The sequence below is a fragment of the Lytechinus pictus genome, chromosome 10 (genome assembly GCF_037042905.1).
Source record: "Lytechinus pictus isolate F3 Inbred chromosome 10, Lp3.0, whole genome shotgun sequence".
In the NCBI taxonomy this organism is placed as follows: Eukaryota; Metazoa; Echinodermata; class Echinoidea; order Temnopleuroida; family Toxopneustidae; genus Lytechinus; species Lytechinus pictus.
The window spans coordinates 26026023-26042713 of NC_087254.1; the positions used below are offsets into that span (position 1 = coordinate 26026023).

The 16691-nt window shown below is 36.6% G+C and overlaps 1 protein-coding gene across 1 annotated transcript; it reads right to left on the reverse strand.

The window, feature by feature from the left end:
* Positions 1–2956: 2956 nt before the first annotated feature.
* LOC135155814 (uncharacterized) lies at positions 2957–6773 on the reverse strand. The gene is made up of 3 exons (XM_064106076.1): positions 6651–6773; positions 4417–4546; positions 2957–3612 (listed from the first exon to the last, which is right to left on the reverse strand). The coding sequence occupies exons 1-3, from the start codon at positions 6771–6773 to the stop codon at positions 2957–2959; spliced, it is 909 nt and encodes a 302-aa protein (XP_063962146.1).
* Positions 6774–16691: the final 9918 nt, after the last annotated feature.

Sequence of the window (16691 nt, forward strand, 5' to 3'; positions counted from 1 at the left end):
ATTTTATTTAATTGAAATTATTAATAATTTTGCTATGTAAACATTTTTTTTAAAACATTATGTTGGGGCAGAACAGTTATTACATTATAATATTGTTGACTTTGTAGTGACATTCTTTTCAAGCTAACCAGAGACAAATGTAGTAAAAAATGGGCGAGGCAACTGATAGAACTGTTCAATGGTTCAGCTCTCACAGGCAAAATCTGAATGCTTCTCCCTTCGTACAATGAGAATTGCTCATTTATGTAAAAAGAGTACCGTAAAGCCCTGTCATGTAGTAACGTTAAGTGCCAATTTGTACATGGTATCTAGCATGCATGCATGCATATTTCTGGCATTGATCAGATCATTGAGGTGGTATCGCTTGCAACTGGGAATTTAAAGTGTGATTTTATGTCATGCATCATTTTTTGTGAAACACCCCTGGTATTGATGTGATCAAATTTGATTTGTGCAGGTACATGTAGGACAGAGATCCATGAAAACTGAGATTTTCTAATTTAAATGCAGACACTGAAGAAGATATGGCTCATTGTATAATTTTTTTTTTCTGGTGCAGCTTGAAGGTGGCTAGCACCCAAAGGTGACCAAAACTTGTGAATTTTCTTTGATTTTGACAAGAGAAATTTTTCTCATGTCATCACACCAGCTGGATGATTCTCTTCAGGTATACAAAGTTACATTTTATCCATGCATGTTTTAATGCTCTTCCCCAATCCAATATTTATAAACAATACACAATTTAAGTAATAACACAGTTCTTGTATACCGCACATCACATTGTGAAATTTCATCCAAAATATCCAGGCTCCCAATTTCTTAATAAAGTTACACAGAATAATGATGTTTACTTTATTCACCTGAAAGGGTTCCAGGCTGTCCAGATGGCCTTCTAACAATCGCCACTGTTGGTCTGTATTAAAGTTCTAGGGTCCTTGCATCTGTCTGGCTTTTGTATTGTCTGTTACTTGATACACGACAAACTGCCCACCTTTGTTCCTTCAGTTGATTCAACATGTCGTATGTTGAATTCCAACGTGTCTTTATCGCTTGTATTAGCTTGTGCTCTGCGATCCCGAATTGTTTCTGTTCAGTCTCAAGGGCATTAGTTGCTACCACAGAGTGCTTGAAGTGCCCAACATGTCAAGTTGCTGCAGCACACATGTTCCTAATGCTGGGAATAGAGTTCATTGCTGAGTTCACACATAATTGTAGCGTATGGGCTGCAAAACCTACATCATTAGTGTTTATCCGCTCGCCAACTCGACGCATATTTGCTGCATTGTCGTGGACAACGCCATCAACTTCATCCATTAAGCCCCACTCCTCAGTCACTCACCTCAGTTGGTTTTGTATGGCCTCGGTGGTGTAGCCCTGGGGCTGATCGTCGTCCTCGATGCTCCTCACAGGTCTTGTCTCCAGGATGAAGTTTTGTCTCTCCCATCTGTCGCCAATTGCATGCGCAGTGACTGTCATGTAATCCTTTGTCCCAACATTGGTTCAGCAGTCTGTACTTAATATGACCGAGATAACCTCTCCTAGGAACTCGCGGACACTTCTCCTTTTCACGTCATACAGCGCATTTAGTCTGTGATCGTTTGCCTGGTGGGCATGGTATGGTCCGGTTCTAGGGTTTGAATGAGCCCCTGGTGCCCCTATCACACAACGCAACTTTTGAGCAGGCTGTCCTTGGCAACCAACGAGATGATACCTTCCCGGATTTCCTCACTCCTTGGTGTGGGCGGGTTCTTAAAGAAGGAGGCTATTGATCCTTCATGTTGGTCAGGTGCGTTTACAATGTTCCGATGCTTCTTCAGAAGATGACCATTCATTGTAGTAGTAGATCCTCCTGTGTACTTGTATACAACATCGCAGAGTTTACATTGCACACTTGACTCTGAAGTCTTGGTGAAATATTCCCATACCTTACTCGCTTTCCCCATTCTGAAGATTTCACCAAGCAATGTACCAATTAGTACCTCCCAATCTCCGCACAATGATTAAAATGAATTAACGGCGGATTACAGATGTATAAATGTTCGAGATATGGCTAAGTAGTTGAGAACAATTATTTGAGATGCTGTTCACGAAGTGAAGGTCAAATGCAAAGAAACCTTATATCCTCGTTAATAGTGTCCATTAGTCATTACATGCATCAGCTGTTACCTCTGCTTTGTTAAGTGCGTCTCTGATGGAACAGGTTTAGTCCTTATGCATTTCCAAAGACTTGGATATTACAATTTAAGTAGTATCAATTTTTCTTAGGGTTGTCTATTCACTCTATTGCTCATAGCTCCTCTTTATTTGCACTAGTAATTATGCCCCAGCATATAAAGACCATTTGAGTCTTTTATTTGTTTAATTCCTGTCTCTGCAAAATTTTGCATCGATCAGACATTTTGCGGCCAAGATTCGTACTTTGTACTCTTGTTGATGTGACAGAACTTGATAGAGCAACTTACATGGTTCACTTTTGTGGTTCAACATTCCTTCAAAATTTATCGAGACATTTATTCTAATCAAAATTGCTTCCATAATCTATAATTTCTGAAGGTTTCCATGGCGAAGAAGAATAGTGTAGTAGGTTTCACGGTACACCATGTATCTTTCTTGGGCATATGTTGGTCCTGAAAAGGACCACCCAATCTCGACGTTTCGACAAGTGTGTTCTTGTCGTCCTCAGGAGAATGAGCAAAGTTTGTAAAAGCAGGCCTTATATACTCTGTCGAAGTGCCGTATGCACGGTATCTCGCAGGGTACATGTCTCTGATTGGCTAGATAGGTCACATCCGCATATGCGGACGTGGGTGACAACACACAAATTGGGCGCGCAAAACCAGCGACGACCGGAAATGCTGTCAGTTATCATTCCCGCTAGGATTAGCATGAATGACAAAAGTCACCACTTCCGCCCATGCACTGCAGTGCTCACACGTGTGTGGAACGTCCGGGTAGGCTAATTAGGCAAATTAGCCTCTTTGTCTAGAACGGTAAGCCAGATATTGCTGAGTTGGAGGCCGCTGTCTTGAGGAACAGTGTTATGTTCCTCAATCTCCAACGCTTCTCTGGCTCTCCGCTGATACCAGTAGGGGACACGGGTGACCAGTCTACTCTCATCCCAGAGAATCCGGTGATCATGCGTATGGGCATGATCGATGATTGCAGATTTTTCCCTCTCGTCTCTCCTACCATGGGCCTTGTGTTCCTTAATCCGAGTGTTGAAGGAACGACCCGTCTCACCGATGTAAACTTTACCGCATTCACAAGGAATTCGGTAAACTCCAGGGAGGTCCTTGGAGTTGCGCTTGTCCTTATGGGTAGTGAGGGCAGATTGAAGCTTATTTGAGGAACTATGACGAACCTCAATGTCGGCTTCTCTCAAAATCCTCTGAATTTTGTGAGAGGCTGCTCCCAGATATGGAAGAACGACTCTCGCCTTGGGTTGTCCTACACGAGGGTTCCACGTGGGGGGAAGCTCAGTGCAGATCTTATGTGAGGGGTAGTTGTTACATTTCAAAACACGTTTGATATGCTCAAGCTCACCTCTCAGGTGGATCTGGTCACTAACCTCATGCACTCGTTTGACTAACGTCTTGTTGATGGATCTCAGCACTGATGGGTGGTGGAATGAACGATAGGTGGAATGAACGATACTGATTGGTACTTGAACTATCGTTCAAGCGGAAGTGGTGACTTTTGTCATTCATGCTAATCCTAGCGGGAATGATAACTGACAGCATTTCCGGTCGTCGCTGGTTTTGCGCGCCCAATTTGTGTGTTGTCACCCACGTCCGCATATGTGGATGTCATGTGACCTATCTAGCCAATCAGAGACATGTACCCTGCGAGATACCGTGCATACGGCACTTCGACAGAGTATATAAGGCCTGCTTTTACAAAGAACACACTTGTCGAAACGTCGAGATTGGGTGGTCCTTTTCAGGACCAACATATGCCCAAGAAAGATACATGGTGTACCGTGAAACCTACTACACTATTCCATAATCTAATAATAGAGAAATTGTGTTATTGCAAAGTAGTAACTACTTGTTAAAGACTTTGCTTCTATAATAATTCTGTGAAAAAAACTATGTTATTGCAAAGAAGTAACTACTTTTTATAAACTTTAATAGCTTCTATAATAATTATATTTTAAAAACAATGCATTATTGCAAAGATGTAACTACTTGTTATAAACTTAGCTTCTATAATAATTCTATGAAAAAAAAATGTGTTATTGCAAAGAAGTAAATACTTGTTATAAACTTAGCTTCTATTATAATTCTATGAAAAAACTGTAATTGCAAAGAAGTACTTGTTATAAACTTGGCTTCAATACTCTATTTAACCTAACCTGATAGTGTTACTCAACCAGCCAAGGAAAGCATGCATGACAAAGTCTGATGGATCTCCTACAAGTTCTTCTTGCAGTGACAGGAAGGTTAGAGCCCCCTGGGACCTTGTGTTTAGTCTCTCTTGTCCGCGCCGACAGCTCGGCGGAATCGATACAGGGTTTGGTGACACTAGTGCACATCGCACCATGTTGCTGCAAGAGATGATAAGCGAATTCTACGTCATAGTTGCTTCTAATTCCTCTCTCGTTTACAAAAATTGCCCTTCGTTTCATCCAAGATTCATGTGCTGTCCGAAGCCTTACTCTTGAACTATCCCAAGACGATTTTTCTTTCTCCATAACGCGTGATGACAACAAGAAAACAGCTAAAATATTCAGCTTTCAATAAACATTACGAAGGCGATCGTAGGCTGTAGCCGGCCGGAGGAGGGTACCCGTACCCGGAAGTGGGTTGGCGATCTTTAGGCTTTTTCCAAGCTTACTTGACTCGCCAATCGCCGCCCACCGTAGGCCTTCCAGCGATCGTGAACGACCGTTACTATTCGATATTTTTTTAAAGCAAGGCCCACCGCGTATCTCTACATTGAGTTCTTGGGTTGCCGACGATGAACGGAGATTTGCGAAGATTACTCGAGCCAGGCCTAGCTCAAAACCACCACGTTTGGTGAGTTTAGCATCCCTTTAAGATGGGACTGTAAGCTGAGGTGAAGGAGTGTGGTTAGCTGGGTCGATAGAGACAGCAACATTGCATTCCTGCTCATCGTTCAAGATGTTGAATCTTCCACTGGTCTCAATGTTGGATTTCTTTACAAATTTATCTCCTCTATAAGACATGATGATGTGTTATTCTTAGCTTCAGGTCAACAAGAGTAGTAAGAACTATCAACAAAGGATTGAATAAATGACGGAGAGATGGTATCTATGGTGAATGGAGTATCTAGGGAGAGGCCTTTAGACACAATCAGCAGCGATCTTCATCTTTCCTGCCCCACCTTTATGAACAAAAGAATAGCCAGTTATATGAAATACCGGTAGTTGGATATCAGAAGTATCTTTAAATCAGGTTTCTGAAACACCTGTTACTGCGAATCATGTTTTAAGCACAACAGTATTTACCATAATACATTTATAAAGTTATCAATATCATCGAGTTCATAAGAGAGAGAAATATCTGCAGTTGATAAGCACTTCAACACTATGCTTTGATGCACATTCCATGAAATACCGAACTCTAGCTAAAAAAGAATTTGGTATTGTTTTTTTTTTGGGGGGCCTGAGTTGTGATTTTTGGAAATTTTAGCATTGATGAATCCCTTGTAGCCAGCAGAGTTGTTGGTCGGATGATGCTTAAAAGTCATCTCGGTGATGTTTGTTCTCACTTCTTCAACAGCAACCAAAGATTTTTTTCTGTATAGATGGGTTCCCAGGCCTTGGTCTTCTGTTCTCGGTACTGCCTTGGCCTTTTCTTTGGACTGATGACCAGCCAGAATTAAGTTCTCTTCAGATGATCTTTGTAAATCTCTTTGATCTAGAATCGGAATGTTAGTAATTGTCAGCTTGGCACTGTCTGGACCTTTTGCAGTTCTATTTTCTCTCTTCTAGTCCAGTCCACATCTTGTTTTTCTTTACTCTGTCAAATAATATTCCCATTGCTTGTCATTTATATGTATACCTATACCACATACATGTAGCTCATTTCTTAGACTTTCATTGCCTTGGGAGATATCACTTGCTGTAGATGAATCTAGCAGTGCCCGGTACATGCATGAATCTATGGTTCTTTCCTGTATTTTAACTGGGACAACCCAAAGGCTGACATTTTGATTTGTGATTGTGTTGATATTCCAGTTATTAACTTGCTGTCATCTTCGGCATCAGTCTTGCTGTCCCCAGTTGTGGAAGTGGCAGGGGTCGTTAATGCCTCAGATTGGGGAATTACCCCATGCAACAAGTCTATAATTCAAGTAAGGTAGAATTAACATGGAATATAATGAAAACATAATATAATCGGGTAGGAAGTGACTTAATTTGCTGATGACACCAATGTTGTAATGATTTTATAAATATTGTCAATATGTGCTTTCTAATAAAGTTTTCCATTAATGAACTCATGGGGGAAAATTGCTTTCTTCATTAATAATGATATTTTGTGGCACAGTTATAATCGTGTTGCTCTCATTTAGCCTAGTTTAGTATAAGTTAAGATAAAAGATAATTTCTTAACTTGTTTAGATTCTCTTCTCGATGGCAACGAGTGGAATATTGGGCTCTTCCTCGCCAGAACGGTACCATTTACAGTCCATAGGAATTTGTATCCAGCTGTCTTCCCCTCATCGTTCACCCTCTTCAGAAGTGACTTCTTAGCTGGGGCAAGATTCTCGTTGATGTACATCTTTCTTTCTTCATGTGAGAAGCCCATGTCACGGGTGGATGTCGGGATGTCTCCCTCAGCTTCTCACGGCCAGAGCATATAGCATCCCTCATTCTTCTTGTGGTGAATCTTAATGATTTCTCGTGTTGGAGCACCTTCTCTTCCCTGGCCTAGTTGATGGGTTTTTGGGGTAGCTTATTTACACTTTCCAATGTTTAGCAAAAACACTTTTACTGCATTTTGCTCAACGGAGACCATTTTTATACCAAGGTTCAGTTCTACCCTATTTCTCATATGATGGGCATGTTTTTCTCACTCAGATTTGAGGTGTATTTGCTGATCCTTAGCAGGTTGACTGATGAATTCAAGTCAGCTCTGTAGCCTGTTTCGGAGAGCTCTATCTCACACCTCAGTCTCTTGCCAGCCAAGTCTCCTGGTATTGCCACAAAACTAACTTTTTTAGACCTGTGCTCGCCTGCTATTAACAGTATTACTCTTATCCACATATCTGTATTGCTGTAATCTGCATTTACTTCATCAAATATAAGCAATTATTACCCCACATTTCCATTGCACACTCCTCCTCTCCTGTTTACCTTTAGAACCATAACTTCAAATTCATATTATAAAAAAATTATTTTAAGCTCTAACTGTATAACCTGCTGTGTTTCCCACATCATACCAACAATCCTAATTGCCCAACAGGCATTCATCTTTCTCTCCTGGCTACACATTCACTCTGATATACGCTGATTTTGTAGCTAGCATGGAAACATATGGACTTGCAAAATGAAAAAATCAGCGATGGAATCAAAGTTAAATTAGCATGGCAATTGTGTGGCTTGTAGTCAGTACACATGAGGTCATTCACGATTCGATGATGTGAGAAAATTATTTGTAAACATCCAGAAAAATGTGTAATACATTATGCATGGATGGGGTATTTATGAATTGGCTTTCTTATTTCTTGCCGTTCTTGCCCTTCATAAAGATTTGCTCTCATTGATGTATTTAGATTGTTCCTTTTTCAGACCTGCCAACCAGTACCTTTTTGGCGTATTTAAGACGTTTTTGCAACCAAAATACGGCAGTACGTTTTTTTTTTTTACAAAGTCGTAATTTATTGAGAAAAATCATCTCTATATGTCTCTATTTCATAAAAACTTACACAAATATGGTTATTAGATCAATGTAATTTCAGGTAACTTGTTTTTTTTTTTCAATCATGTTGTTAAAACCAGGGTGAGATATATACACATGTTTCAATGTTTTTTTTTCATCTGCAAGAGCAGTGCGCATATTAGCTTGCACGCAGCTTGAGCCCCGCAATGAGCGAGTGCGCCATGCATTTTATTATGAAATACACTTTTTGGGGGAAAAATACAGTTTTTTATCACAGAATACAGTTTTTCATTCCCAGAGGTTGGCAGGTCTGCATTATGCATGCATATTTATCTCACACGGTAAAAATACTGATTTTTTGGTCAAAATACTGATTTTGGGGGATAAGAATACTGAAAATGCAAAATACAACTTGGCAGCTCTGCTTTTTTTTTTAGATGTCAGCTTTTGACCTGAAAGCAGTGGGGTTTCTGGCATTAATCTTGTCAGGAATATCCTACCAAGCTCCTTCTTTCTACCGATGAGCCAAGGCGAGGCTTCAAGGTGTATTTGTTTTATCTATATTCCTTGATTAACAAAATCTCCCTTTCTGTGAGATCAATCTTCGTCTTCGAGTTTTTTGTTTCATTATTCTCTATCTCTTCTCTTGCTCACTACCTTACCATGCCTGGAAATGTTTGCATGATTTTTCACTTATAAACGCTCATAGAAATAAAAAGATCAGTCACTTTACACACTTTTCACTGTATGATTGCTACTTACATGTATATAATTCATGTGACATGATCATGCTTTAAACTTTAAAAAAAAAAGAAGAAAAGATAACATAGAGATTACAATGATTTACCACAAAAAAAAAATGATTTTCTTTAATATTGTTGATAAATATTATTCAACTTTTTACCTATCTGCATGCCAGATTTTCATTTAAATCTATTTTTACTTGGGTTGGATTCCGCTTTAAATTCCCAGTTGCATGTGCTCAATGTACCTTGTATCAATCAGTCTATGAGCTAATTTGATGTTGTGTGCACGTTGGCACTTGCTCATGACTTTTAGTAAGAATTTTCACTTTGTGAAACGCCCCTAGATTTATAAACTAGAATGCAACATTTTTTTAATGAAACTGCATTTGTCCTCTCGGATTTATAAATCACATGTATTTGTGCAACATTTAAAGGAGAATGAAAATCTTTGAGCAAGTTAGCTTTTTTGAAAGCAGAAAAATCAAAGAATAAGATCAACAAAAGTTTGAGTAAAATAGGACTAGCAATAGAAGAGTTATGAGCATTTGAATGTCAAGATCACTAATGCTATGGAGATCCTCCCATTGGCAATGCGACCAAGATCTATGATGTCACAGATGAACAACTCTCCCCTTTTGGACGCTGAAAATTACCCCAAAACATCTCTTTTTGCTCATTCTAATCATATGACAAACGATTCATCATTGATATAGTGTTGTGAAACCTCTGTACTTGTCCTCTCATAAAGAGAACACCTCACCTTGTGATAGACTCTATAAAAGTGAGAATATAAGTGAAATAAGTACTAAAGTAATGAGGGAGTTGTACGTGTGTGACATCACAGATCTTGGTCGCATTGCCAATGGGAGGATCTACATGGCATTAGTGATCTCAATATTCAAATGCTCATAACTTGTTATTCATTCAATCTTCCTCAAACTTTCAACAATATGTTTCTTTGGTTTTTCTCTTTGATATGGATTCAGCTGGTTTCAAGGGTTTCATTCTCCTTTAATTAACAAGTTAAGTTTCGAAGGAAATATACCAAACTTTACATGCCATGTGCTATTGAGGTCTATGTATTAAGACTTATTAATTGCACAGGATCCTAATATCCTGCAGAGCGGGCATGCAAAAAAGTGTACTTTTGAAGTTACCTTACAGTTTTGGTATGTCCCCGTCGTTTTGTGTAATTACAGGGTTCTATGCAATTATGGTTCAATTCTCAGTAGCTGCTGCTGATAAACTGTAATTGTGAACTTATCATTATTGTAACTTCCATAGAAACCTTGATTGTGATTACGGTAGCTGCTGAGCCCTGTTACCATGGTAGTTGCCATAATGGTAATTTTACAGTAGTTGGATCACTGTGACATGGGCCCCCGATTATTACTTATTTTAAATTATTTTTTTCATGATCTCTGGTATTGTAATAAACCAAGGCAGTCTGTTAGGTCAGAAGACATGTTCTTGTAGAATGGCAGGGATATGAGTAAATACAAGGCTAATTACATTTACAGTCTTGTCTATGAAATTTTCTGTATACATTTTGATTATGGAATTGTAAATGTTTTCCAAGATAAAACATGAGTAAATATAATAAAAATGTGATTGTGTAATCTATGAGGGGGTTAGTGATGTAGTAGCGTAAGTGGATGTTGTGTAATTTTTAACCTGCCATAAACAGGCCGATATGGAATTTTGGTCCAAGAACTTGCAATTGCATTAACTTCAACTTTTAATAGTTACACCACAAAAAATTGGTATTCCAATCATAAGGCCAATCTTTCTGTTTGATGAATGCCAGAAATGCAATTAACAATAACAACATTTAGATAATGATGAAAGTATGTGAATCAAAATTACTAGCTGCCTCCAACATGCTGAAGTCCCTGAATGGTGCCAAATCAATCCCACACAGCAGCTATTTCCAAGACATACATCCAATTCAGCAGCCACTTTTAAACATTGCATCAAAGGACCGAAAGAATACACAGAGAGACAAAATGTTCCTTTGGCCCGATGAAATTACACCAATAGTTTATTTGTATAATTTCTCCTTTCAATAATAATCTACGATGAGACACAAAAATATTCCATGAAACAGAAGGTGGAACAAGCCGAATAATCATTGCACCGCCATTGGTCAGCTGGGTCATGAATACTCATTAACTGGTAGGCCAATGATATTAAGCAAAGGTGACATCATGAATAAACATATTATAATGGTCAATATAGTAAGAATAGTTTTGAAGAATACCTTATTATGTACAATTGTCTTCCTATATCTTAAATATAAATCTAATATCATAAAACTCTCATTTGTATACATTCTTCTGAATAGACTAGAAACCATATTCCATTCTACAGCTCTTTCCATGGGAAGGACAGTACTGATATTTTGTACTTTACCATATTCCGCTTGGTAGATATAAACCAATAAGCATATTTACAAGGATAAACATACTGCAATGAGGTTACAATGAAACTAATACAAGGATATGGGGCAGTATTATGAAAGTTCACCTTAAATTCATACATGTAGCTTTCCATTTACTCCTCAAGTGAGAAGATTAAATCCTTGAGCACATTAATACTTTTAAAAGCAATTAGCTGTAACATCACTCTACCATATATGGCTCAATTCTTCCAATCATATACACTGTCACAAAGAAAATTGTTTATCAATGCTCCAATTTCAATATTGAAATTGTCTAATGAACCATGTAGAAAATTTTGAAATAAATTCAACTTTCTGAATCTTTTATTAAACCCAATAGTGTACTATGGACACATTTTTGTGCGATTGCACTTATCTATACAACCAAAATACATGTAAATCATTTTCTCTGTAATGCTGGCAGTACAGTCTTTGCAAAACAACAATACTCATTGCATTGTATCTGTTGATTAAAATCCCAGTGAGTCATTCACACCAAGCAAGGCCATTTCATATCATCTTAAAGATTAAAAAGGAAATCTGATGTGGCATGTTTAAATTGAAGCAAGTCGATCAATAACAAATAAGAAAATACTGAATAAACGAACAAACAATTTGTTATGATTCTATATTAAAACAAAAATAAACAAGTTCTGATATGAAATGCAAGAAATTCAAATATGAGCAAAACTATTATTTTAGAAATCTTCTGGCATACGTACATGCATGTGAAAGTATCCTTTTTGAAGCAATGTAAATTAACATCACATATATTAGTATTAATTGTGCAATAATTTTGATACATACAATTTGTTTAAACATGGGATAAAAAAAAAAAAGATTTTTAATGTTTAGAATCATGGCTATTACAAATTAACAGACACCAGGGCCCTGTCTCACAAAGTATGGCATTGATCAACCTCAACTGAAAATCCATGCAAGTCATAATTTTTCATACAGGAAATATGAAAGCATCTTTGGAAAACAATTAGGAGCACATTGAAATGTCAAGAAACTAATGCATGCATGAGTATACATCTAATCTAGATTTTAAATTGATAAATGCATTATAGATATTGCCGCTTCTGGCTTTCCACAGTTGTGAGTGATCAGATCAACTTCAACTCTTTGTAAGATGAGCGCCAAATGTAACTGACATGTACACTAAACTTTATATTTCCTTCTTATAAATACAACCGTGATGATAATATGAAGTAATTGAAAATAGGGTATATCATTCACAGTAAGGAAGAATACAAAATTCAGCTTTGGATAGATACAATATATTCAATTATGAATAATTTTCAACCACAAGAAGTAACATAATTTCATAAATATGCACTGTTACCACAGATACCATGATTGTTTAGAATCAACAAAAAAGCTTAGAGTCACATATGAATCCTGTGACCTGTTATTTATACGATGATGGTTAATAAATGATATCAATTTCAAATTGAACACGAGTGTTTGAGTACATTTCTATTGCTGTGAATTTGCACTGTTAAGGATTTAATCAGGAATAAATATATTTTTCAGAGATGTATTTTTAGTTTTATTTCTCATGATTTGTTTGCAATTAATTAGGAAAACACATTAAAAATGAAGGAGTCCTTGAAACATACACATTCAATGTATATTACTGCTTTTCAACAAAACCGCATACGTTTACCTAAAAAAAGTTTAATGTTCATAAGAGTGAACAAATATACATGTATGTCGTTTAGGTACGCCACCTACATGTACATACATATAAGTTACACGCATTGTTTGTACAGATCACAGATTTTGGGCTGCCCCTTTCATACTCCTGTTTGGGGAAAATGCTTGCTTACGTGCGTCAGTACTATTATAGGAATATTGCAACACTGGCGAATATAAATAGGGTAATGGTTGTCATAACACTATCCACCAATCAAACCACCTCTCTTTGACAAGGTATATTGGCTTCATTAAAGATACCATAATTTTCAACAAGAAGAGTTGTGCTTCATTTAAGATACCATGATTGTTCAATATGAATAGATGGAAATTTGAGAGGTTCACACTAAATTGATTGTCGTTATTGAATGTTGAGACCAAAAAAGGAATGAAAATGGAATGTGATAATCCGTACAATACTATTCAAAGAAATACATAGTGTACATTAATTTCTGCAAGAATGGAAAAGCTACAAGGAATCAATTCAAATATGAATGAAATTCCTGGAAGATGTACATTACATTTAAAACACAAAAATGCAGAGTATTCCAGTCTACCACAATTAATTGAATGTATAATATATTCCATATTTCTGTTGAATTTTCAAGCGCAGTTGAATGGAAAATTCACTACCATTGAAATTACATGTATGATTGACAAAATCCTCATGTTTCATTCCTTGAGAGTGTCAGGTATCATTAGATCTTGGCATTTTTATATGTACAAAAATCTAAGACCCACACAAAATCTAGGAGTCTGGATTTCTGGATAGCTGACAATCACACTGTAGAATCAAGGACAGACCCTGAACATAACTATGTGTGACTAGGGAAAGGGAAACCAATATATATATTGCACAATATGCTTAAAAATAGTTTGATTTAAATTGAGTCAGTACTTACTAGAGACACAGGCCTGTATTCTCAAGTCAAGTTTAACTTAGACCACGGTCTAAGTCTGTGCTAATATTATGGGGAGCCAAAAATTCAAAGATTCTGTTCATAATGTATCTTTGTTATGTTTACTATTTTTTTTTTCCATTCACTTTCATAAAAAGAAAAATACTTGAGTTGTCATTCCCAGATAACTATGAATGATTTGAGTGTCAAACGAGTTGATAAATTGGATGTGTACTGTTAAGGATTTGTGCTCCAATTGGCTCTCCATAGTTAAACCACAACTTTAAACCAGTGTTCAGAATACGGGCCATAGTGTTGTATTATCATACATGTTGCACTGAATTAGAAACCCCTGGGTTAACTCAGATCACAGTTTTATGAAATGCGGATTACTAACTCATTCATCGACTAAAAGTATGGTAAAGACGCAGTGAAAAGGTGTCCAAACAAGTTGAATGTTGTCATGAAATTATAAAGTGATACAGTTAATTCTACTGTATCATTTCCATTAATGTTGAAAAAGAAAGATGAGACATGGCATTCCATATTAGTGTGGAATAAAGTTATTGTTTAGTCTGGGGTTAACCAAGGGTTTACCACCAAAGTACTGCCTGTAAAAATGTTCTTCTTTTAAATCAGAAACAAAGCTTTTTTTTGGCTAAAATGCACACAATGGAATGATTCTGTGAATAAACTCTTTCAAAAAGACAACAAGTTATGTACATGACAGTAATTCTTAAACAGTTCCCTTAGAGCTGGAATGCTAGCAATTACATATGATCAGAGAAAAATGAAATGATTTTTTTTTTACTTTTCAAATTCAATTTCTAATGGTACATGCTATGCCATTCCTGAATAAAAATCTATTATCAGCTATGGCTAGTGATAATGCTATTCAAATTGGCTATGCGATGAAAAGATAACATATCATTACATTAATACAAACCGCAGTACAAAAATTAGTACCTTTTAAATCATATTTTGCAGCTTCTACTTGTATTCATTTTGTCAATGCAAAAAAATGTGAAAAAGTTTTGTAGCTCTGTATGAAAATAACATATTGTCAGCTCAACTTCAAAGAAATATTTCTGGTTTTCGATTAGTAGAATTCATTATGTATTCATATCGAGGAGTTTTATGTTAATATTTGTACATTTACCCAAAATAATCAAATGGAATGTGGAAAGCCAAGTAAGATTTTAAATTATTTTAATTGAAAACTAAAGGCAACAAAAGCAGATAAAAATAAAAATTCTAATACCGGTAGTCGACAAAAAGAAAGTGGAATCGAGACCTTCTGCTACAATTCTAAAAGTTGTCTGAAAATTACAGTCACACTTCCTTACTGTTAAAATATCAGAAACAATCAAGCATTCCATACTCAAATTGCTCTTAAAGTCAAGTGTTACTTACAAGATGAATATCTTTATTCTTTATGGAATGCTAAAAAGTTTATCACTCCAAGGTCAAGTTAATACTTAATGGTACACTTTGTAAATTATGGATAATTTTTAGCTCTTACTGTCACGAACATGTTTTGTAACGGCAGAGTCTATTGAGCAGTGGATACAAATTTGCTGATACCATGATACTTTATGAAAAGCACTAGAAAAAGATGCACAACACGGGCTCAGCTAATTATTCCTTGGCCTTTCATGCCAGGGAAAATAACTGAGATCAGGACTCCAATATACTGTATGAGGCAGAAGCAGGATATACACATCAATCTCTTATATTCAGTGGTCATAAAACCCCTATTCTATTCTGGGTGAAAGACAACACCATGTCAAATTTCCCATGATGTGTAGTCTTTAATACATCAAGGATGTATCTCACACCAAGTGTGCTTTACAGAACACAGATCCTTGTCAAAACTCAAGTAGTCAATCAATACATTACAAACAATCACTAGTACTTCATAACTCACAAATAAACTAAAAACCCAAAACAGTACCTCTATAATTTACAAATGAATAGAGATTATACTCGAGATGAAGATCTCTCTCTTTCCCTAGCTCTCATTCTTCCTCACTCCACTCTTGCTGTGAGATCCACATAATAAATAAGGCTATAAGTTTGGTGGATATATACATAGGTGAAAAGAAAAATATATATATATGTATTATAAGAGGAACCAATAATACTTCAAATATAGCTTTCTATATTCAAGCAACTACAATCGACATTAAAACAGTAACCAAACCATACATACCGTACAATCTATGCATTACGTACCTTTGTATATTTTTACATTTAAAAGTGGAATGCATTTGAATGGCAACAGATTTTACATGTACTTCTTCTGTACTTTATTGCAGACGATATCATAGGAGTTGTGTGATGAGTTAAGAAAAATACAGATGTTATCAATAATGAGCAAGACTAAAGGCGAGGGAACTTACATGTATTTTTGAAGTTGACTTGGGGGATGTACATACATTTAATATTGTTATTTTTATATATCAGCCATAGACTTGCCTCACCTCCAACAATACAGTCACCAGACTAAAAGTATGAGTCATTTTTAGCTCTGGCATCTAACAGGAACCCCCTTAGCTTCTGTTCCAATGGGGGAACACAAAACCCGCTGTGAAATGACCCCAAATGCTGGGAAACTGATGGAGTCATAACATAATTATTATAAGTATTCATTCTCTATGATGGAGTTAATAGATATGCTCCTCAACATTACAGCATGCATCATAATGATGATCATAAAGTTCATGATGTTTATTCTGAGAATGAGGAAGTTCATGATACATAAATATAAGTCAATCTCGAAAAACATTCAGCAAGTCAAATATTTGCTCAATCACTAATTAGGTTCATTAAATGTACATTCAATGGGTTAGCACTGCCACAGCCAGTAGGACTTTTGACAGGTACTCTATTTAAACTGCTGAAGAGTTTCTATCGGTGACCTGCTGACCCCAAACCAACAATAGGCAGCCAGGGAAGGTTCTCTGTAAATAGCCAATATAATTTGGTATTTTAAAAAGTTAAAATTTACTTATCTGGGCAATTCTGTAGAATAATCAACCATTTTGTACATCCGACC

What these genes read in the sequence shown, in the direction of transcription:
- LOC135155814 (XM_064106076.1), bottom strand. Translation starts at nt 6,773, where the DNA reads ATGGGCTTCTCACATGAAGAAAGAAAGATGTACATCAACGAGAATCTT. An exon ending in GATACAAATTCCTATGGACT is followed by an intron (nt 4,547 to 6,650) that starts GTAAATGGTACC and finishes CATCTCTTGCAG; the next exon opens with CAACATGGTGCGATGTGCAC. An exon ending in TGTCACTGCAAGAAGAACTT is followed by an intron (nt 3,613 to 4,416) that starts GTAGGAGATCCA and finishes ACCACCCATCAG; the next exon opens with TGCTGAGATCCATCAACAAG.